Here is a 24,659-nt window from a genome sequence, read left to right as displayed (position 1 = left end):
CAGCTACTGGGATATAGGCAGGGCATCAACAGCTTCTGCTACAATAACTAAGTGAATAAGTGATTGGGGGGCAGCTCAGGTGGCTCAGCAGTTTAGCGCCGCCTTCAGCCCAAGGTGTGATCCTGAAGACCCGGGATCGAGTCCCACATCGGGCTCCCTGCATGGAGCCTGCTTCTCCCTCTGCCTGTGTCTGTGCCTCTCTCTCTCTCTCTCTCTCTCTCTCTCATGAATAAATAAATAAAATCTTTTAAAAAATAAGTGATTGGGTGGATAAATAAATGAAAGAATGAATAGTTGTACCTGATGAAAGAGGAGTAAGTCAACGCAGTAAGCCCAAGGTGAGTAATATGAATAACAGAAAATAAGAAATAAGAAGAGTAAGTCAATGAAATAACACCCTTGCTCCTAGGGAGAATCAAGGAAGGTCCCTTGGGAGCAGTGCTGTGCTAGAGCACAGCTGATGGTACAGCTCTCCTTCCAATCAAGTTTACAGGTATTGGGAGGATAGCTTGGGATTGGCCATAGTGGGAATATTCACACCATGGAAATTGACAAATCAAATGCTAGAAATCCATGCTTTATCCTGTGGAGATCTGATTGTCAGCACACACAGCTCAGTGGCAACATGAGTATTGGTACTTGGTTTCAATTTTCCAATCCCTTTTATTCTAGTCTCCTTACTCTCACTTATTTCTTCAAAGGTATCCCGAGGTTGTATATCAGGCCACGGAAAATGTCCCCTCCCTAACTTTCCTGAAGACCACAGGTTTCTGTGAGAGCTATTAATCACCCTGATTTCTTCTGATTTCTTGTCCTCCTCTAACCTATTGCTTTCAACTATGCCTTGCAAATTAACCAGAAGGATTAATAGCATCTTTCATTGATATTCCTTGTGTGGTTCACTTAGTTCTGAGGAGGGAGCTGCTTGCCCTCTTTCCAGGGAAAAACCTTTGGTATCATTAAGTGTGCAAAAGTGTTTCTGCTATTGCTGATTTTGGTTTATAGATGCTTATTAAGCCAGAAAATGCAAGACAATGCTTCTGTCTCTTTTACCTGAATGTATTTCTAAACAGTCTGCATGCAAAGGAAATCTCTGCTGGTTAATTTTGTCCATTTAGAGAATAATTTTTTGTTGTTAGGAACAGAACTGTAGATCATCCAAGACAGTAGTGAAATGAGAGTTCATCACAGGAGATTATTTTCAGTCTCTTGAATTCAAGGGAAGTGAATGATGGGGCCAGTGGTTATGATATTGATTATCTTAAAATGTCCTAGAGGATGAGGTGTCTGCTCTGTTTGAAAACTGGAAACTTGAGGAAAGATAGCCACACAGAGGTTTTATAATTTCACTTGGTTGGGTTAAATGGACTTTTGCCCCAGCGTTATGACCCCAGTATCTACAAAGGTGAGTAAATAGATTGCATTACCAGAAAGAGTGCAATGCTAGCTGAGGATATATGGGCAGAGCCCAGGGTTTGGAAAAAATGACACAAGCATACATATGCACACACAGACTCCATATCTTCACATCTCTCAGACAGTTGCTTATAGTACTTGCTGAGTCAGCCTCAGATGGAGGTCTTTCTCTCTAGTCCCTCTCTCATCTCTTCCAAATACCCCCACATACCCAGTTCCTTCAGGCTCTTTTCTCTCTTCAGACTTATAGAACTACCTCGAGTTCTCATTCTTTCTTGGCCATATAACACAGTTCCCTCCCAACATTGGCCTTGCAGAGCCAAGCATCTACAAGATGCACCAACCTTCTTCCTCTTGCTAATTTTAACAGCCTCTCAGAGAAATGATTGTCAAGCTATGGAAATTTCTGTCTTTTCACAGTGCCTTCCAAGAACCTCCCTTCTAAAATCCTCCACCCCATCAAGGGTGATAAGAAGGAAGGGAGGAAGGAAGGAAGGAAGGAAGGAAGGAAGGAAGGAAGGAAGGAAGGAAGGAAGGAAGGAGAGAGGACAAAGAGCACAAAGCATCTATTCTGCTTCGCTAGTGAGCTGCCTGTATGTGCCTCTAAGACACTCAGGAGAAGCATGGAGAACCACAGGCCACTAAAGCACGATGGTGCATTTTTTTTTGGTCAAAGAAGACTGGAATGTTTGATATCTAACTCCCACCTAGCTGGCTAGAAATTGTTTTCCTGCTATTGTAGAGCTAATTAGAAGAATGCTGACTCAGGGAATCCAGATCCCAGGATTCTAGTGCCAACTCTGCTCTAACTCAGTGGGAGCAAGTGAATTTTCTTCTGGACTTCTCCGTTTTTTCAATAGTATAGTAGTACTAGTGATGGTAGCAAAGGAAGAAGGAGAAGGAGGAGACACTTTAATATTTGTTGAGGGCTGTGAGCCTGATGCTTTACATATGTTCTCCAAGCTAAAGCACACAAAATCATATGAGGTAAATACTATTATTCTCAGACTCTTTCATTATCTAATTGCCACACTGACCTTCCACTGGCAAACTTTTCCTCCCTTGGGGTTTCACTTGAGCTGTTCCCTCTGCCCAGAGCACTTCCCTCTACTCCCCATGGCTTCCTTTCCTTCATCCTCAAGGTCTAAGCTTACATGTGACTTTCCTCAGGTGTAACTTCCTGTGTAGAAGAGCTTCCTCCCCAAAACACATAACAATTTGTAATTGTTTCGTGTGTATGTTCTTTCTGACTCTGTCTCCCCCATCCAGCATTGAGCTCCATAGTGAGCAGGGACCTTCTTTGTCTTTGTGTTTACTCTTTTATCTTTCTGTTCCTTCCCAGCTGGCACCAAGTAAGTGCAAAACATTAAACATCTGCTGAATGAACCAGTGAATTAGTCCTGATTTAGGAGATATAGGAACTTAGGTTTGGAGAAGTTAAATAACTTGCTCAGTGCTTGACAGCTAGGAATTGGACTCAAACTCGGGTTTTGCTTGGCTCCACAGTCACTCTGCCCAACCACCTAGGGAGAGTGGGTGGGCAGACTTCTGGGAGGGGAATCCGTGAGAGCATTTTCCAAGTTTCCTCCTACTCTACGTTCCTCTTCAGTTTTGACCCCCCGAAGAGCTTCTGGTCCCCTTTTCCTACTTTGTCTTGATGTATTCTAATTACAGAGCTAGGCTCCCGGCTGATAGAGTCTGAAGGAGTTGATTTCACTCTCCCAAATATGGAATCAGCCATGCCTGTAATATGTTATTCACTCAGCAGGATCTGACTCTCCCAGTGTTGTACAGACATTATCTGTTTAATCCTCACCAAACCCATGTGAATTTGTTATCGGTCACACAGTATGATTTCTCTTTAATCAGTAAGGACTGAGGAAGGGAGAAAGTTAACCAGAAAGCCCATAGGTATCATTTTTAACTTAAGTACAATGTCTTATATTTTCAGAGCTCAGTAGAGGTTAAAAGAAAAAGTAGCAGTGTGTGTGGTTTTAATAGTTTGACACCTTCCTTCTATGCATCTAACGTTTTGAATAGTTAAAGAAATAATAATTATCATTCCATCTTAAGTTCATTACATGGTAGTATTAATAATCCTTACTGTATATAAAGCACTTTAATGTAAGATGAAAAGCTAAGAGTTAGTTTCCCTTAAAGCTATTAAGCACTGAAATTAGCAGGATTTATCGTTATGTCCCTTCAACTCCAACTAGCTACATTTTAATGTTTTAAGGAATTTTTTAAAATGCAACTGCTTAGAGCCTTTCTGCTATTCTTCTACATCTTTAATATGGGAATGCTAAGCTTCACACACACACACACACACATCATCATCACTGTTAAGAGAAAATAACATCACATATGTTAAGTGCTGGGCCCAATACCTGGCCCATAGTAGACACTTAATAATGGCAAGAATGGACAGTTCTCCTAACCTTGACATGTACAAGTGCTAATTACACGCTTATGATTCTTGCCAATAGAAGTGCACATGTGCAACTACAACATAAATCTCTGCATGAATTGAGAGGGGCTGCCCATAAATATGTATTCCATCTCACTTAATCCTCTCAGTGATTCAAGAAGATACAGAGGACATTCCTGTCTTACAGATGAGAAAGCATGGACAGGATACAGCCTGTCTCCATAGCCATACCACAGAGTTCTGGGCTCCCTTACTCCACTCTTCCTTCTGGAAGAAATCTTACTGAAGGCAGTATTTTGACATGACACAAAGGCTGAAACATCCAGTATTATAGAATGCAACTTAGATTTAAGAGTTGAACAATTAAACTCATTTCCTCCTATTCCTACCAATACTAAGAGCTGACAGAAAGAGAGCATTTGGTCGTGAGAAGTGAGCAGATGCACGCCACCGGGATAAAAATCAGGTTCCCTTCAGCCTTGGTGTTCCATGTGCATCAGCCCCAGATTGTGGAGTGGATTGGAGTAGCTTCTGAACGCCTCCTCAAATGCTATCAATGAAGCAAACTAGGAAGAAAAGTGAAGCAAAACAGATCGGTTTTTCTGGAGTGTTTGGATGCTGGTTCACTGGGGCTGATGGTCATGTCAATTTAGCTAAACAGTAAGTCTGAATTTCCTATTTTATGGCCTGGAATATCTTACGAAGGAGCCATCCACATCTCTTTAGAGTAATAACATTTATTGAGTACTTACCCTCTGCCAGGATCAGTTCAAATGCTTTACACACATAAACACAGTTACTACATCTACTATATCTTTTGGTTAAGTTGTTTCCATTTTTAAAATACTTATTTTTGTCATTAATCAGTCTGTTTTTCCTATTGAAGTCAGATGGCCAATTGAGACCAACAGCTCTGAGACTTTTGCACTACCAAGGAAGACTGAGGTGGCGGGTGTTATGGATAACACTCATTTCACCAATAGACTTGATGACATTGCCAGTTCCCGCAGCTTTCTTGTCCACAGCAACTGTCTGCTTTGTGTTATGAATAACAAAATAATCCAGAGGAATTATTATGAGTGCTGTTTTACTGATAAGGAAACCAAGACATGGGAAAAATTAAGGAAACTTCCTAAGGTCACATTCTGGAACCCATACATTTAACCCTTATACAATAATTCTGCTTTGCTGTGCAAAGTGAGTTAGTGTTACTAATGGGACCCCAAACTACCTCAAGAAGCTGAATTCCAAAATGAAAATAAAATAAAGAGGATTATTACAGCATGGGTTAATGTTAAAGTGCACTATATTGACTTTCTTTGGAAATGAGCAGGAAATACTTTGAATTTCGCCAAACTGACTAAGTTTAGCAGACAGTTTAGCATTTGCTTCCCATCTTAGGCCATCCTTGGTCTCCCAGATGTATCTTCCTTTTTTAAGACTTCCCTGATTTCCCATTCCTAATTTTCAGTACCCAATTTCCGCAGATCCATGTTCTATACTGGAATAGATTATGAATTAACTTGTAACTAGTTGAATCTTATAATAATTGACAAAGAGCAACTGATATAGAGATGTAACAACCAGGGAGGCTTTGAGGCTGACATATACTGAAATCTCATGCTTTGAAGTAGTGCCTTTTAGATACTCATATATTCTCTTTCAGCCCTTTAGCTCTTAAATTCTATGCCTTTTTAAGAAAAAAAAACTATATTACTCCAAAAAGATAAAACATGTTTATTGCAGAAAAAACAGATAAACCAAAAGAAAAACGCAAGGAGACACCTCAAATTCTTCCCACCTGGAGGCATCCATCATTAATCCCTTAGTGTGTTGTGTAACTTTCCAGATCTTTCGATATGAGGTCATATCCACCTTCTGAGGTATGACAGCTCTTTACACAATCAAACATAGATATTTTGTCCTTGTGTTCAGTTTTCCTCAGAGTTATCCCAGATTACCAGGCTTTTTTTTCAGATACCACCTCAACAGTCCGTATCATCCTCCTGGCTTTCATCTCCCAGCCTGAACCCAATATGATGTCACATTTCAGAAGAACCATAACCTCTCTCAATTCAGATGCTAAACTCCTATTGATATATTTCATTAGATTAGCATGATTCTAATGACTACCTTCTTTCTTGTTTCTTTTTTCTACAGCTTTTTGCAATCTTTGCATTTGCAACATGCGGTGGCTATTCTGGAGGCCTGCGGCTGAGTGTGGACTGTGTCAACAAGACGGAAAGTAACCTCAGCATTGACATAGCATTTGCCTACCCATTCAGGTAGGGAATAGCTGCTCATGCTCACAGAGAGGCATTTTTTTCTTTCTTATTTTAAAGGAGCGGGAGGGAGAAAGGGAGAGAGATAATCTTAAGCAGGTTCCACATCCAACATGAAGCCCAGTGTTGGGCTCCATTTCGTGGCCCTGAGATCACCACCTGAACCAAAATCAAGAGTCTAATGCTTAACCTAGCGAGCTACCCAGACGTCCCTAGCTGGTATTATTTTTTAAAACAACTTCCAGCATAATGTTTGGCATCTCATTAATCTACTCTTTTATTCACTTCAGTTTAACATTTATTGAGTAATCACCTTGTGCCAGACATGGTGCTGGCTCTGGAATTACAGAGAAAAGTAGAAATTGAAAACTTTTCTTAAATAGGAAAGTACAGTGTTTGCCAAAATCTCTCCCATGGAGTCCTAGATATTTAATGTTTAATGTAGAAAAGGAGGAGGGAGAGGAGATGTGGGGAATAATTTAAAAATTATATAGTCAAATAAGTTTAAGAAATACTTCTTAGCACTCTGCCTTTCTAATGCACATTTTGAATCACCAAGAGAAACACAATGTTTCCCAAATATGTTTGACCGCAGACACCTTTCCTCACTAAGCATCTCAGAGGATCTGTATATCATGGAACACATCCTTATTATATTGATTTAGTGAACTTTCCCTAGTCTAAAACAAAAGTACCTCAGCTCATAGACAAAGAATCATGGGAAGTGGCATTTATACCAATATACTGAATGATTTTTAGGAGTAGAATTAATAAAAGTTGCAAATGCCTCTGCTCAAGTAGATACTCTCTAAAATAAAAATAGAGTGCAAAGGTCAGAAATAGTAAACATAACCTAGTAATTTGGTTTAAAAAAAAAAGCTACCTTCATGACTAGAAATGAAGCTAGAGGGATTGGTGAAGGGTGCTTGCCACTTCTGAAGTTCTGGATGAACTCCTTAGCTTTAATGGAGAATGGCCAAGCCAATGCACACTCACTGATCAATATGTGGGATCGAGGATAGGAGATAAGAACTACCAATGGCTGGGATCTAGCAGAGGAGTTAAGAAATGTCAATGGCTGGGTACCAGGGGTAGAATGCTTAATAACATTATTCATGAAATTGTAAGGTGTGCATTGCTTCTACAATGATTTCCTACCAAAAGATGTGGTAGCAACAGATGACTTGAAAGTCTGTCCATTAAGATTTGAAGAGTAACAGGTCACTAAACAGGTCTCTCTGTCTCTCATACTGGAAAAGAATAATCAAGAGACCTGGTTAGACAAGAAAACAGTGCCTGTTTTTTTGTTTTGCGTTTTGTTTTGTTTTGTTTTGTTTTGTTTTTGTTGGTGGAGAGCAGGGTGATATTTAATTTCATGCCATCATTGGTTATGTGTACAATTTGAAAAGACACTTCAAGCAAACAGTTTCCAGTATTGGGCTTAATTTTCTTCCCAAGACATATTGTCAGCCAATAAAAGGCAAAGAAATTGGATAAAAATATTTATTGCCATCTATGAGTACAGTGACCCACTTATTTGGAATATTTTTACTTGGGTTCTGAAACAAAGATATCAACCATTATTTTTTCAGTAGCAGAAACTTGTCTTCCAAACACTACCTTGCTTAGAAGCTCTGTATATAAAACAGACAGGAGTCCCTGAGAAAGTTGAAGCAGGTGAGGAAAGAGACTGGAAGCACAGAACTTGTCTTCCTTCACCTTCTCCCTGCCACACACATCCTCTACCCACTCTCCTCCTGCTACAGCACCTCTAGTATCTCCTTAGAACCCTGGGCCTCCTATAAGTACTGTAAAAACCAGTTCTAGAAGAAAACAAGAAAGCTTTTGGCTTTCTGATTACCACATCTGTACAACATTTAGAGTCTACTATCAGGAATTCAGTTTAGCCCACTCATCCCACAGAATGTCTTACACTTTTGCCCCATTAGTGTCCATCTAAAAGATACCCATACCATTCCAAAAACTAGAGTGTTTTTTTACTAGAGTTGCAATTCCATTCATACATTTGGATGCTTTAAAATGTTGTACCATTATCTTCTTGAGGAAGCTGTCAATAGTAAGTGACAACATCTAGAATTTATACAGATTATTTTTATGCCATTTGTTTCAAAAGAAGTTGGGTTAGCAAGAGGCTGATGACATAAATCGTGAAAAAGGTTATTTTCTCCTGAAACTTTACAAGCCAATGCCAATGATTTTATCATAATCTTAGAAATAAAAGAGCATTCACCAGTTTCTAACTATTCAGTTTATTGCAAATACAAGGAAGACAATAAACTCTAATACCAAGTCTGTAAATGACAGAGCAAAGGAAACTTACTTAACTTCCTTATCAGATTATCAGGTGTGGGATAAAGTCAATTTAGAAAATGTTAGATAATTTACAAAATATTCGTGTGCTGCTTCTGATACATATGCCAAAGTGTGTAGCTCCTTTATACCACCAGATGTACATATTTTTGACTCATATCAGAAGGGATTTACATTCAACAATATATTCTTTTACTATGGGCATAAAACATTTGTCCTCTACCTTCCTTTTGACTCGTGATTAAAATGAGCAAGTAATATTTAACCATTTTCTTACCTACTATATGTGCTCATTTGGTTAAAAAAAAACTTGCTTGATAATTTGGAGGGTTCTGGATTCAAAATTTTTAGCCCTTTATACACAGATGTGTGAAGTAGAGTTTTTTATTGTAAGGAATTTAATTTCCAGAGAAAGTGTACTTAAAGAGTGCCAACTAACTCTGCATGGATACTTGATACATATCAAATGGAGGACAAAGATTAAGGAGTTTGGGGGCTATGGGAGCAAAGATTTTCATGGAGAAGGCTAGCTCTAATGGGCCCTAGTGATGAATGAATAAATATGCAAATACCTATTGCAAGCCTGCTATGTAACAACCATTGTGTTAGCTTCATTCATGTATATCATGTGATCAGTACACCGGCCCAGTGAAGCAAGTTACCATTCCTCTGATTGAGTGGGGAGAAATTGGTTCAACAACACATAGAAAATTCATTCTAAACTTTTGGATTTCATATATTCTACTAATTTGAATAAAAGCTAAAGAAAACAATGTTTAGACTGTTGGACGCATGGTGAGAGAGAGCAAAAAAATATGATAAGGAAAAGTGACAAAAGTGGAAAGGCAGTTTTTGACAAGATTTTAGAAGATCTGTAATTTCTAGGGGATTGAATAGGGAAAAGGAGTTACAGATGATAAAAAGAATAATAAGGAAAACCATTTTGAAGTAGAGAATATAGATTTGGATTTGATTATGCAGAGTTTGAGGTGTCTTCTATCAGGAATTTTTGTGCTAAACTCATGTAAGAAGAAGAGGCACAGCCTGAACAGAGTTCAAAAGAGTTGTCTTCATGCAAAGAAAAGGAAGTCCTGGAAGAAGAGAGGTCCTGAGAGAGATGGAAGAACAGGAGCACAGGGCTAACCTATGGGGGATGTCTGTGCTTATAACAAAGGAAGGACATGAGGAATGACTGAGGAAACCAAGAAGAATCAAGTGATGAAGAGCTGAGACAAGTGCTAGTGCTTGGTGGCACTAGCACAGTCCTCCTGGGGTTGTGGCCTGAGTGGGGTAGGGGAATGAGATTCTGAGCCTAATTCTCAGGATTCTTGAAATAGAATTTGAAGAGGGGTCTTCTGTATTGAGGGAAAGACAAACTAGGGTGCTCAGCTGGGTACTGACCACATACAACCTGTTCTCCCCCTTTATAATCATAGACACTTGCTCTGATCCTACCACTCCTGTTTGGAACATGAGGACAGGTGCAGGTTGATGCCAAGAAATCTGTGGCATTTGGGTCATTACCTAGTAATGCTAGCTCGTTGGGGGGGAGAGTATTTTTTTTCTCAAGATCCATACCCTAGAGCAGTGGTGATAAACTGTTTTACCGTAAGGGCCAATTTGGGGAAAATAAAAATGTTAAGGGCTGCAGTGTTTTATTCCTGTGTTCAGGAAATGCTGCATTTGCAATTACATTTAAGCATTTGTTTATTGTTTCTCATTACCGAAGGGTTTCACTCTTTTTTGGCTAACGTTTCAGAAGTTTTATAACTACAGTATCTCATCATAATGTTGTGCATTAAAATAGATTTTGCGTGTGATGAGACTGAGTGGTTCTACGGGGCAGGGAGAGCTGGAGAGATTTGAGGGTGGTGTAGCCAAAAGGTTAATGGTATATCTTTTGCCAAAACTCTGGCTTCAAATCCAAGCTCTGACACCTAGCAGATGGGCAAGTTATAATCTCCCTGGACCTAGGTTTCCTTATTGTAAGAAGGTAGTACTTGCCTCTTAGTATGATTGTGACCTTTCAGTTAAGTCGTACAAGTTATTTATGTAACACAGAGTTTGACACACATGAAGAGTTCATGGAATTGTAGTGTCCTTGTTGTAGATACGATTAATAGGTTTTTTTTTAAAGATTTATTTATTTATTAGAGAGAGCATGTGCAAGCAGGTGGGAGGGGCAGAAGGAAAGAGAGAGAGAAAATCCTCAAGCAGATTTTCTGCTGAGCATGGACCTCTGATATAGGGCTCAATCCCAGGACCCTAAGATCATGACCTGAACTGAAATCAGGAGTCAGCTGCTTTAAAATTTTTTAAAAAAAAAAGGGAGTCAACTGCTTAACTGACTGAGCCACCCAAGCACCCTTGATTAATAGAATGTAATGCAAGGAACTAGCACCAGAGTATAGCTATAGACCAAGAATAAGGACAGTCATATTTGGAGATTTCTGCAGTGAAGACAAGAATCGTCATTTGTAGGGAGTGTCTGCAGAGATCACAGAAAATGTGGTACAGTGGCTACTGGCTTGGAATGAGTTAAGTGAAAAAATTAGTGAATGACGAATTACTCTACCCTCAACCCACAATTCCCCTCCTGACCTGTGTAGATGGGAGTACTGATGTTAAAACACTTCCCCCAAAACATTGGTGGTGTTGGGGACTTAAAAGGATTCCTTAGTTTGGGTTCTCACAGAAGCACCCCTTGAGACAAGGATTTGTAATTGTCTGGGCAGGTGATCCCTGGCAGTACCAGTAAGGCATAGAGAAAAAGAAGAAAACCATAATCAGTAGATCAATAAGGAGACCAACCTTCTTGGGTTGGAATGAGGTGGAGGGAAGGAGAGAGGTAGGAGATGAACTTGAAGAAGCAGACAGAAGCTGGATCACATAGGATCTTGTGAAATAATATGAGGAATTTGGATTTTATATGGGGTGAGATGGGAAGTTTTCGGAGGTTTTGAACAGCAGAACCATGCAACTTTATGTTTTTGAAAGATCTTGCTTGTGGCTATAAAATAGTCTGGGGGGGCATGAGGCAATGGCGAAGTCAGGGAGGCCAGTTAGGAAACCACTGCAGCCATCCAGGGGAAGGGGAGGCAGTGGCTTGGACAGGGACAGAGGCAGTGGAGAGGGTGCTGTGTGGCATATAGCACTGTTCGCATGGTCATCCATGGCTCATCTCCTATGGGAATTTTCATCTACAACCTAACCCTGTTTGTCATCTTTTACCAGCTTTCTCCATCATTTTTGTGAGTAAGGCTGAGTATTATTTGGTCAGCATGGGGACCAACTTCAGTTTATCATAGGCACCTTTTGGTGCCAAGAATTTTTCAACACTGCATGAGGTTGTCAACCAGTGCAGTCAACAACACACACATAGGCAGCCAGCTGACCTAACTTAAATGGAAACTTACAGAATTCCATTGAGACAGCTTTGCACCCACATCTCCGAAAGCCATAAGAAATTTATGAAGTAGACAATAATTCCGCTTTATGAAATCTGGTTGTAAACAAGTCATTGCTGATATCAGTCAAGGTCCAGCCAGGAAAATAGAGCTCATCCCCAAAGAAGAGGATGCAAAGGATGTTCTAACATTTTGCATCCTGAAGAAGGGAACTGGGTAGGTAGGGCTTCAATGATGAGGAAAGGGGACCAAGAGGGAATCCAGAGGTTAGCAACTGTGGGATACCACCACTGCCCCTAAGGTAGAGCAGGAGATGGCAAAGTAAGGCTCTTGAGCCAAATCCAGCCACCTCACTGCCTTTTTCACATGGTGCATGAGCTGAGAATGGTATATATATTTGAGGGGGTTATATTTTTTAATGATTACATTTTAAATATTATAAAAGTAGCTACAAAATAGCCTCAGTTTTGCCTATTGGTAAAACTATAAAACCTAAAGTATTTACTCTCTATCTCTAAAAAAAAAAAAAAAAAATTATTGACCCCCAGGCAAGAAGCATAAAGGGAAGAGGGTCTTATTAGAGTAGAAGATGGGGTCTGCGTGGCCAAAGCTGGGACTATGAAAGGAGCAGGAACCAAGAAAGAGATGCAGCCACTGCTAGAGATGCTGCCCAAAGCCGCAAGAGAGAGGGGGGAGAGATAGTCGGCTTCTCCCTTGCTGACACCCTCTGGTCTCCCACCAGAGCTTCCCATTGGCTGAACCTAATGCGAAGCCAGTTGATAAGGAAATCAAGCCCTGGAAATGCAGAAAAGAACATGGAAGGAGCAGGGAACTGAGAACAAACAGGCAATGACCAGCACACAGCTCCAATTTGAACTTGTTTCCTTATCTATAAAATGAGAAGACTGAATTGAAGCTATCTTAAGAGAGAATTAGACCCCTAATTCTATGAAGATGGAAATCTTTTTAGGGCAACAGTTGTACTTGAACTTGGATAGGAGCACTGATGGTGCCCCCACCACTGCTGCTTCAGAGAAAGCAGAAGGAAATAAGAAGATTCAATGAAATTACTTTATATAAGTCTCTTTCAACCTCAGAGGGTTTGCACTGATATTTGTCCTATTTAGGTAAAATCTGTACAGGCTTTGGAAGACCAGGATTGGGGCACTTACTGAGAATGATTGTAGGTTATGTAATCAAAGCTTTTGTTTCTGTGGAGCTCCCAGAGGGAGTTGACAAGTGGCAGAGATTAAATTAGTGTATGCTGAGTGAGCCTTTTATGTAGTTCTTGGTCTCACTGTGTGTAATTTTGCAGAGGAGGCATGAGGGAGTGTGGTGAACAGAACCTCATTACCTGAGAGAAGCTCAACACCTCAGAAGGATGCAAACATTGCTTTCTTCAAGGTTATAAAAATAAGTTCTAGTTCTTTCTTTTATCTGTTTTCCTTCCTAGAATTAGAAGGACAGAGACGGAGACCAAATTGCCTAGAAAAGAACAAAGGAAATCGGCTATACTAATAGCTAGGACTGTCAGAAGGAAACATCCCACTCACATCTCTATGTATATCCTGTCCCTTGAAAATGTTAGGTGCTGGGGTGCCTGGGTTGCTCAGTGGTTGAGTGTCTGCCTTTGGCTCAGGGAGTGATCTTGGGGTTCTGGGATTGAGTCCCACATCAGGCTCCCCGCAAGGATCCTGCTTCTCCCTCTGCATATGGCTCTGCCTCTCTCTGTATGTCTTTCATGAATAAATAAAATTTTTAAAAAATATTTTTAAAAAAGAAAGAAAGAAAATGTTAGGTGTCTGTTCCAAGGTCCCAGTAACCTCCATCTCTGCTTCCTTCTTTTCTGGAAACAGAGAAATGTTAAAACATTCTTTGCATCCCCTGGAGCTATCAAACTGGTGACCAGAAGTCACACAATATACTTTATGAGGTCAAGCTGTTGCCAGTTGAGTGGTGGGACCTGTGTTCCATCTCCTTTCCCAACCCCACCCATCCCAGAAAGAATGACATTTTGTGAGCCACAAAATGAATAGAATTTTCTGGGGGCCGCAAGGTCAAACAAAAAGGAGGCAAGTCCTCAAGCTGCCTGCTTGCCAGATGCTCTACAGAATAGGATGGTAAAAGCCTCAGGGCCCGGGTTGTGAAGCAGTGACAGCTGAAAGGCCAGCACTCACATTCCTGATTCCCCTTCTAGGATCCAGCTATGGGAATGCAGAGACCTGGAAATGACTCTGAAATTTAGAATCTCTCTTGACGGGAGGTTCAGGGTCCCCCTATCTGCATCTGTATCATGTAGAAAACTTGGTAAAAATAGAGATTCCAAGAGATTCTTGCCACAGATCTACCTACTCAGCATTAGTGCCAGGTGGGCCCAGGATTGGCATCTACTAAGTAAGTCCTCCCGTGATTCTTAGACACACAGTAGGTGGAGAATTGGTGACCTAGGGAGAAATAGATAAGGCTTCAATTTGCAGTTCCGTGATAGTTTGTGTTTTAACACTGATAGATTTTTCTTTAAAATATTTGAGATTACACTTTTGTTTAAACACTTGCCTTATTTATTATACTTAGCATGATAAAATAGAAAAAGAAAGTTACCATGAGTAAGCAAATGGATACTTCTATATTCTCTTATTTCTAAATTTTCTGCTGTCAGCACATATTACTCTTAGAATGAAAACTATAAATGACAGAAAAGCAAATAGTAATTTCTAATTATTTAGTAATGGACTAACTGTAGCAATTTTACTACCACCCCATTATGTGCTTTTAAGCATGTCCCCCTCCCTACCCCTTACCAAAAAAGGATGAAGTGCTAATTGCCTTTCCCCATTAGACCAAGTAGAAATTAGGGTAGAAATTAGGAAGTAGGATGGATATGTTAATTTTTTTATCTTATATATATGTGTGCATGTGTGTATGTATAATCATTGGTATGGTCGTTATACCCTGGATTGTCAAACAACACTGTAACAAAGGCTGAGCCAGAGTATTTTTATTCCCCTTTTAGAGATCAACGCACAGAGATTTAGATTTTTTTAAGTCACACAGCTAGTAAATGCCAAACCTGGAAACCTGTCTAAATCTTTTGACATCCATGAGTGTTTCAATAGAATTGTTTACAGCCGCCCCAAACTCTAACAGGAATGATGATTATGATGATGGTAATGATGACGATGATTGTCATCATGATCAGCATCATTATTATCAAATAAAAGCCAGATAGTTTTACCATAAAGGAGGGAGTGTGCAGGGATCCCTGGGTGGCTCAGTGGTTTAGTGCCTGCCTTCAGCCCAGGGTGTGATCCTGGAGTCCTGAGATCAAGACCCATGTCAGGCTCCCTGCATGGAACCTGCTTCTCCCTCTGCCTGTATCTCTGTCTCTCTCTCTCTCTCTCTCATGAATAAATAAATAAAATCTTTTAAAAAAAAAAAAGAGGGAGTGTGCAAAGCATGTCACATATATTATGCTCTAACATCCCTAGGAGAAAACATCCCCATAAGATAGTGACTCTGTGCTTCACTTGACAGGTGCAAAAACAGGCTCATTGAGGTTGAATGACTTGCCCAAGGCCATACAGCTGCTAAGTGGCAGACTAGGATTTGAATATCTCAGTTTGGCTTACCTCTTCATCATTGCACTGTGATGAACAGCAGTGATGTCCTTAAGTTGACAAACCTCCACAATCTCGGTGCGTCCTCCCCTCCCTCCCAGATCTTATAGCGTGTTCCTCGATGACAGGCAAGCTGGGCAGGCAAGAAGGATTTAGGGAATGGTTTTCAGATACACTGTGTTCCTTGCAACTCAGAATTGCTGGCATTTGCTTTCCAGTTGATTTCCCAAGTCCAGGAATGAACTGTGAAGAAACAACAATTCCAGGCTGGAGCTATAATGATCACCCTTTTTCCTTTTCTGCAGCTAGCTAGAATCTGAAATAAATGAGCTGTTGCTGATACAGTTTGTAGAACTTTTCACTTTTTATTTTGAAAGATTCTGTGCCATAGTAGCAGCTGTCACTTGGAGGCGAGGTGTAAAGGAGTCAAATAAATGACATGGTTTTCTAACAAAGTTATTCCAAAGGGTTTAATGCTGTGGCAGATCCTCATTTCCCTGGCAAAAAGGTGGATTTGGAAGGAAGCGGGAGTTGGTGAACTGAGAGTTTCCAGATACTAATCAGGGAGCTTGAACATCTTTGATTACAATGAAGGATTTGTAGTTGTAATGCTCCTTAAGCCCAGCACCAAAATAGCAGAAATAAGTGGAAAGTGCAGAGAACCATTTGCAGAGTTGCAGAGTTGGGACTTCTTCTGAGATGCACTTGATTAGCTCTTGGAATCTTTAGAAATTAGCTGAGAATTATCCTGAACAACCTCTACATTAATGTTTTATTTTAGCATACCTACCAGGGATTTCATTTTCCATTCTTTCTTCCTCTATCTTATATCCCATCATCTAAAACAATCTCACTTTCTTTTGTTTATATAACTCCATTTTAAAATATCTTTTACTTTATTAGAAAAAAGAACACATTTTATTTTCTGTCCTGAAAAATCTCACTGTACAGAAGTGAAAGAAATAGAATATTGGAATCTCCTTTAATGTGATTTCTCAGTGGTGATTGCTATCAGGAGTTCAGGTGGATATCATTTCAAACTTTTTCTTTATGTCCACTCATTTTTTATGCAGATCAATTCTTTTTTTTATACAGATCAATTCTAATGTGAATATCATTTTGCAAATTCATTCTTATTTTTTAAAAAATTGTTTATATCTTTGCATGTCAGCCCTTATGGGTCTAACATATTTTTTGGCCTCATTATTATACCATAATAGTAAAATTTATTAAGCCAATCACTTATTTTTTTTAAGCCAATCACTTATTGATGGATATTTAGGCTGTTTCAGTTCTTCACAATTATAAATAATGCTACAATTAATATAGTTTTATTTAGGCCTTTTCAGTCCTTCACAATTATAAATAATGCTACAATTAATATAGTGTAAAGTAAATCCAGGAGGATATCCAGGAGGATACCTGATTGTTCACATTCTTCTCAATATGGAATACTATAAATGCACTTATTTAATCATTGGAGAAGATAAACACATTGTTATTATAATTATTAGACATTTGTATTTCTGGCAAAAATTTTTGGAGAACACTATGTCCTTCTTTCTTTACACCTGATGTCTGGCAAAGGTATCTTACCACTTGCCCCTGACCCAGTTGCTTTACTAAATCAGCATTCTTCAGTGAACTCCTATGAGATTTGTTAATTGATACAACAAATGTTCAGTATGGTACCAGGCATCAAGCTTCACAATGAAGGAAATTTAAAAAGGGAAAGAGATTCTCTTTCCATGGAGCTTAATCTTTTTAAAAAACATACCCAACATTGATGAAACTGAGACACAGAGTTTATATGTCCCATTCAAGACCCATAGCAAGTCTTCAACTATATTAAAGTTTGCCTAATTTCCCTGAAATCCTTACCTAATATTACCATCACACAAAGTCACAGTGCAGATAATTGGAATTAAGACCCTATTAATCTTTACTAATGATAAGGAGGTCTGTAACAAATCGCCTAAATTAACAAATTAATATTTACACAGCATGATAGAACTTTTTAAGAATTCATGTATCAAATTAATTTACGTCATGGTGTTCATCTTAACAAATTATCATAAAATGTTGGCATTAAAAACAGTCTGCTCAATAGTGGTTGCAAAGAGAACTTGTTTGCTAACCCTCCCTCATTGATACAAAAATATGAAAGAGTTTGTCTTCATGGTTAATTTTCAAGGATTTATTATTTTTTTACTTCTAGGTTGCATTTATTGCTTGCCAGAATGGGAAGGGACTGGTTTTTCCTGTCTTCTTGCAAGTCACTGCAAGCAATTGTTAAGAGAGAATAAATGCTATGGATGATGAACCATTACATATGATTTTTTTTGTCAGTTAAGCCACATCTTAGACTGATGTGAACTTTACCATTTAAACCTGAAATTACTACTCTGATTACCATGGTCTTTAGAGATGGCATTTGGTCCCTCTGCAAAGTGAATGTTTTCTAAAGAATGATAAAGTTTGTTTCCTTTATGCAGATAAAAAGTAAAGCATAAATATCTCATTGGAGCACACAGTGCCATAGAAGAAAATGAATGTAAATGCCTTATGTTGTGCAAGACTAAATGAAAATGTAATGTGAATTACTTTCTAGCTCAAGCTCATCACTAGTGCCCAGATGACTATGTTTCTGTAGTTTTAAAAATCACTTCAATTTTCAACCAAATGCCGCTAGCCAAATAAACAGTGTGTCTCTAGCACTTTTTATAATGTTTTCTGGAAGAGAAACATAGACAGTATGAAAAAAAGCTTAGCACACTCAGCTCTTCTTTCAGTCTTATTGTGCATCACCAGGAGTCTTCAGAGGTTTGGTTGAACTTTTGAACTTGTCCATTTGCTCATTTGATCAGTAAATGGGTGCCAAGCATGTAACCAGATGAGTATAGATGCTTGCCCTCTGCTACAGATCCAGGCCATGTGTAGCCATGTTTGAGCCCTAGAGGCCCCACCCATTTTAGCTAATTGGATGATGGGTAGGCACCAAATTATTTGTTGGTCAACAACCTATGAATGGTTGCTGGGACAAAGAGAGGCTCATTCATTCATTTAGCACATTTTTTGAATGCCTACTCCATGCAAGGAGGTTTTTGGTGTTGGAGGTCCAGTGGATAACAGGATAGATTGGGTCTTTCTTCTCCTGGAGCTTAACATTGCAGTAAGGGGACAGAACAGAGAGAGAGAGAGAGAGAGAAAGCAAACAAACCAAAGACCAAGATCACATCAGATAACAATAGGTGCAATGACAAAAACTAAATAGTGATGTGATAGAGAATAACTGGGAAGGGGAAAGGCAAGGAAGTTTCTCTTAGGAGGGGATATTTGAGCTAAGACCAGAATGACCCAAAAAGAATGAGCCATGCAAAGATCTGGAGAAGAGATTTCTGCAGACAGAAAAGCAAGTAAAAAAACAAAACAAAGAAAAAAGCAAGTGCAAAAGGAAGAGGGGACCTGGTACGGTAAAGGAGTAGATACAAGAGTACAGCAAGAACACAGTGGATGAGGAGAGCATGGAACGTAGTGAGGCAGGCAGGGGCAACATCAGAGCCTCATAGGCCATGTAAAGCACTTTATTCTAGTTGTAATGGGAATCCTTTACTTAAAAGTAGGTGAGTGACCTGATCTGATTTACATATTTTAAGAATTTAAATTTTTTAAAATTTTTTTTTTAATTCTAGTATAGTTAACACACAGTGTTACATTAGTTTCAGGGGCACAATATAATGATTCAATAATTCTATACATTACTCGGTGCTCATCATGATAAGTGTACTCTTAATCTCCTTCACCTATTTCATCCATTCCCTACCTCCCCTCTGAGCAATTTATTCTCTATAGTTAAGAGTCTTTTTCTTGGTTTGTCTCTTTTTTCTCATTGTCCATTTGTTTTGTTTCTTAAATTCCACATATGAGTGAAAGTATATGGTATTTGTCTCTCCCTGACTTATTTCACTTAGCATTATACCATCTAGATCCATCCATGTTCCAAAGGACAAGGTTTCATTCTTTTTATGGCTAATATTCCATTTTATATATGTACCACATCTTCTTTCCCATTCATTTATTAATGGACATTTGAACTACTTCCACAATTTGGCTATTATAAATAATGCTACACTAAATATAAGGGTCCATATATCTTTTTGAATTAGTGTTTTCATGTTCTTTGGGTAAATACCCAGTAGTGGAATTACTGAGTCATATGGTAGTTATATTTTTAACTTTTTGAGGAGCCTCCATACTTTTTTCCATAATGGCTACACCAGTTGGCATTTCCACCAACACAGCACAAGGGTTCCTTTTTCTCCACATCCTCGCTAACACTTGTTGTTTCTCATGTTTTTTGTTTGTTTGTTTGTTTGTTTTCAGCCATTCTGACAGGTGTGAGATAATATCTCATTGTGCTTTTAGTTTGCATTTCCCTGATGATGAATGATGTGTAGCATCTTTTCATGTGTGTGTTGGCCATCTGGACATCCAAAGGATGTCTCCTTTGGAGAAATCTTCTGCCCATTTTTAATTGGATTATTTGTTCTTGGGGTGTTTAGTTATATAAGTTCTTTATGTATTTTGGATACTAATCCTTTATCATCCAATAAAGTGACATATCCATGTCACTTGCAAATATCTTCTTCTATTCAGTAGGTTGCCTTTTAGTTTTGTTGATTTTTTCCCCTCACTGTATAGAAGCTTTTTATTTTGATGTAATCCCTATAGTTTATTTTGCTTTTATTGCCCTTGCCTCAGGAGACATATCTAGAAAAACGTGGCTACAGTAAATGTCAGGGAAGTTACTAAGTGTGCTCTCTTCTAGAAATTTTATGATTTCAGGTTTCATATTTAGGTCTTTAATCCATTTTGAGTTTATGTTGTGTATGGTCTAAGAAAGTGATCCAGTTTCATTCTTTTGCATGTTGCCGTCCTGTTTTCCCAACATCATTTGTTGAAGAGACTGTCTTTTTCCCATTGCATATCCTTGCCTCCTTTGTCAAAGATTAATTGACCATATAATTGTGGATTTACTTCTGGACTCTCTATTCTGTCATTGGTCTATGTGTCTATCTTTGTGGTAGTACCATACTGTTTTGATTAATATAGCCTTGTAGTATATCTTGAAATCTTGGATTGTGATACCTCCAGTTTTGCCCATTTTTTAAAAATTGCTTTGGCTACTTGGGGTCTTTTGTGGTTCCATACAAATTCTAGGATTACTTGTTCGAGTTCAGTGAAAAAATGTTGTTGTTATTTTGATAGAGATTGCATTAAATCTGAAGATTGTTTTAGGCAATATGGACATTTTAACGATATTTATTCTTCCAATCTGTGAGAATGGAATATCTTTCCATTTGTATGAGTCATCCTCAGTTTCTTTCATTAGTGCTCTATCATTTTCAGAGTACAGGTCTTTCACCTCTTTGGTTAAGTTTATTCCTAGATATCTTATTATTTTTCCTGCAGTTGTAAATGGAATTTTTGTCTTAATTTCTCTTTCTGCTATTTCATTATTAGTGTGTAGAAATGCAACAGATTTCTGTATATTGATCTTGTATCCTGTGACCTTACTGAATTCATTTGTCAGCTCTAGTAGTTTTTTGGTGTAGTCTTTAGCATTTTCTGTATATAGCATCATGTCATCTGCAAATAGTGAAAGTTTGACTTCTTCCTTACCAATATGGATGTCTTTTATTTTGTTTCCTTATCTGATTGCTGTCTAGGACTTTCAGTACTATGTTGAATAAAAGAGGTGAGAATGGACATCCTTGTATATTTCAGGAATTATTTTGGCTGCTGTGTGAAATATATTTTTCAGTGGAAAAAGAACAGTTAAGTGACTATTGGTTAATGTAAGCAAAAGATGATGGTGGCTTAAATTAGAGTTTTATCAGTTGAGAAGGAGAAAACTGGAAAGATTTAAGATATATTTAAAGGTGTGGTCATTGAAATGGCTGATGGGAAGGATATATGGGTAGAAGGTAAAGCAAAGAAGGAGTCAAGGTTTGGCACCCAAGGACTGAAATGATAATGGTAGAGGGTTGGTGGGACATGCATCAATTGTTCTATATTAGACATGTAAAACTGAGATACTTATTAGTTGCAGTAGTTATTTGGTTGTTTTTTTTAAAAAAACAAATTATTGAATGACCTGTTGTAAAGGGCAATGGTAGACCAATCAGATTCCCTATTTGGAGAATTTGAACTAAGAAGCTGGAAAAAGGGAGGGAGTTGCAGAAGATCACAGATGAAGTGAAGTCATAGCGAGAGAGGCTATGAAGAGCTCTCTAAGATCCAAAATTGTAAGGAAAAGAATTCTGAGTCAGAAAGGAAGCCAGTTAGAAGGAGAATATCGGAGAGAAATAGAGAACTGTGTGGAATCATGTCCCAAGAGGGGAATAGGAAGTGAGCCATTGATCCCCAGAATTGCCTCTGTCATTTTTACTTCTAGATCTGTCCACACATGTCCTTCCAAAAATAGACTCTTTTTCTTGATGTAGTTTAAGTGAGTCTCTGTTTCCAATATACCAACCTAATTGAAATAAATGTCTCAGCGCATTGAGGACCACCAAGATGAAAAAGATAAATCATTGTCCTCAAGGAGTTCACAGCACAGTGAAGAAGAAAAGGTAATAATACAAAGAATTGTTATGTAAAGTCCAAATGGAATAATGCTGAGGGTGTAAAATGCTTTAGTCACCATTGATATTACATGTTCTTTTGTAAGCAAAGAAAAAATTAAATGTACAACCTGTCCCTTGGAATCTACATCAAGTAATAGAAACTACAAGCAGTAATTTCTATTAGGAAATATAAGGCATTATATAAGGTGGTCTCTCTCAAAATTTCAATGAGGTTCTTACTATATGTGCATACCACCTGGATTATTTACTTAACATTTCAATCAGTGACTGAAATTAGGTGATAAGTCTGAAAACACTATCAATGATACTTTGATTAATTTATATAAATAGATTATTACTTTCAGCCATACCTAGCAATAGTGTAGATTGCAGGTTCCATTTCCTAGACAATATTCCATATTAATTTGTGAATCCAATGGATTTTTTTTCTCAAAATAATCCTACATAAAATGCATATTCCCAAATTTCCATTAAGTAGACAGTATGTGTAATAGGGTGACCTTTTAATGAGTTATTTTAGTTCACTTTTAAAATGAAAAATTTTACAAAATAATGGTTTGGTAACTTTTAAAATCTCATATGAATGCATGTGTTTTGGCCATGTATATACATGCTTTGAGAAGGTTATAAAATGAAGAGCCCTTGTCAACTAAGAATAGAGAGAAACTATTTTATGGAGATCTTGCAAAAAACATTCCAAAAACTTTCTAAGCACCAAAATAGCTTTCTGTAAAGAGATACTAAGCACCAACTTGCTTTAATTTATGATTTGTAATTCACAAAATAAAGCAAATGAGACATCATTGTTTCTTTAGTCCTGTCACCTCTACCTTCCTCTTTTGTTCTTACAGGATTTTAACAATCTGACTTCCTCCAAATTTACAAATAAATCGCTTTTCCAAAGTTCATTTCTAAGTCATCATTTTCCTCTTGCAGTATAAAGAGTGTTAGGTTCCAAGACTAGCCTACTAAAGCTCCTGTACTGCTAAAATGATTTGTTTACAGTGAACATCACAGATGCCAGATAATTAATTAAAAGAGGTTGCTACAAAACTGAATATAATATTTAAAATGTGTCTGGAAATCCATGCTGGAAGAAAAGCAGTTTTTAATTATCAATTTAAGAGAGGGTAGGAGGGACTTCTATGGACATTGTAAAAGCTGCTTTGGAAACTTTGAAGGATCATATTGTATAGATTAAACAAACGTTCTTTATGACATCTAATAGTATTTCTAAATAAATAGTATTTCTAAATGTTTGACTGTCTTATCACTGACGGGAGTATGTCCCCTCCACCAATACTTTTACATTCACTATTTGTGATGAGGTTCCTTTGTAGCCCATGTGGACATGGTGTGGGGGAAGGGATGGAAAGAGAGCAGGGCAGTGTAGAGAGATTTCTGAGATAGTTAAGAAAGAGGTGAAAGAGAGAAAAATGAAGTTATTAAAGTGATTGTATGTGAATAAAAGACAGTAACAACTGTGAAGGAAGGAGAAAGAAAGACTATGTGGGTTATACTCTAAGTGATTGATGATAACAGTTCCCATTTACTGAGCTCCCACTCTGTTCAAGGACTGTGCCAAGAGCTTTACATATCTGCAGTTTTCACAATTAAAGGCAGTATTAGTCTCACTTTTAAGAAAGAAAACCGAAGCTCATAATTTTATTTTATTTTTTTAAGATTTTATTTATTTATTTATGATGACACAGAGAGAGAGAGGGAGGGAGGCAGAGACACAGGCAGAGGGAGAAGCAGGCTCCATGCAGGGAGCCCAATGTGGGACTCGATCCCAGACTCCAGGATCACGCCCTGGGCGCTTAAATCGCTGAGCCACCCAGGCTGCCCGAAGCTCAGAATTTTACATGTCAGACTGAACCATATGAAATTGCCATTTTCACCAATCAAACCGCAAAAATGTCAGCAATTCCATGTGGTTCAACCTAATACCTTGCTTCAGGACACAGAACTAGTAAATTTTGAAATGAGGATTCAACAACTATACCTGGCTCCAGAACACTAACTCTTTTTTCGAGTTTCCACACTTCTACACAACATTGGAAGGAAGAGAAAATGTGTTATGGGAGAAGCTTGCATCAGACATGACCCTATTCTCTCCATGACAGTGGGCCCATTGGGGAAGGAATGACTGGTAGCTTTTTAGAGCAAGATTGAGGGCTGGATAAAGATTAGGACCAGTCATTTGAATGCGGAGGTTATTTGAACATCTGCTATTTGTATCTTGAAAGTTGTCTACATTAAATACTTTATATGTATTTAAAAAATTAATCCATATAGTGAAGGCCATTTCTACAATAGCATGCTTACATTGGAATGTGGTTTAGATGCATGATAAACATTTTAATCTCTCCTCACCCCTTGAAAGATTTATTGGTTATCAATAGCTGTGTCTTTAAGCAAATTACTCAATTCCAACTGGCTCTAAGTTTCAATGAACAGCATTCTGATAGCGAGATGAGTTCAATTGATGACATTAATGTCTTGTGAAGGACCTTCTTTTGTAGACC

General features: G+C 38.3%; 1 protein-coding gene across 2 annotated transcripts in view; it reads left to right on the top strand.

Moving 5' to 3' along the window:
• Nucleotides 1–24,659, top strand: part of SYNPR (synaptoporin) — a 289,796-nt gene that overhangs the window by 176,853 nt on the left and 88,284 nt on the right. For both annotated transcript variants that reach the window (XM_072785546.1, XM_072785547.1), the window contains one exon: nucleotides 6,005–6,129. In XM_072785546.1, coding sequence (XP_072641647.1) covers nucleotides 6,005–6,129 — 125 coding nt within the window. The remainder of the gene's footprint in view (nucleotides 1–6,004; nucleotides 6,130–24,659) is intronic.

This window comes from Canis lupus, chromosome 19, assembly GCF_048164855.1.
Source record: "Canis lupus baileyi chromosome 19, mCanLup2.hap1, whole genome shotgun sequence".
In the NCBI taxonomy this organism is placed as follows: Eukaryota; Metazoa; Chordata; class Mammalia; order Carnivora; family Canidae; genus Canis; species Canis lupus.
This window is presented reverse-complemented; position numbering and strand designations above follow the sequence as displayed.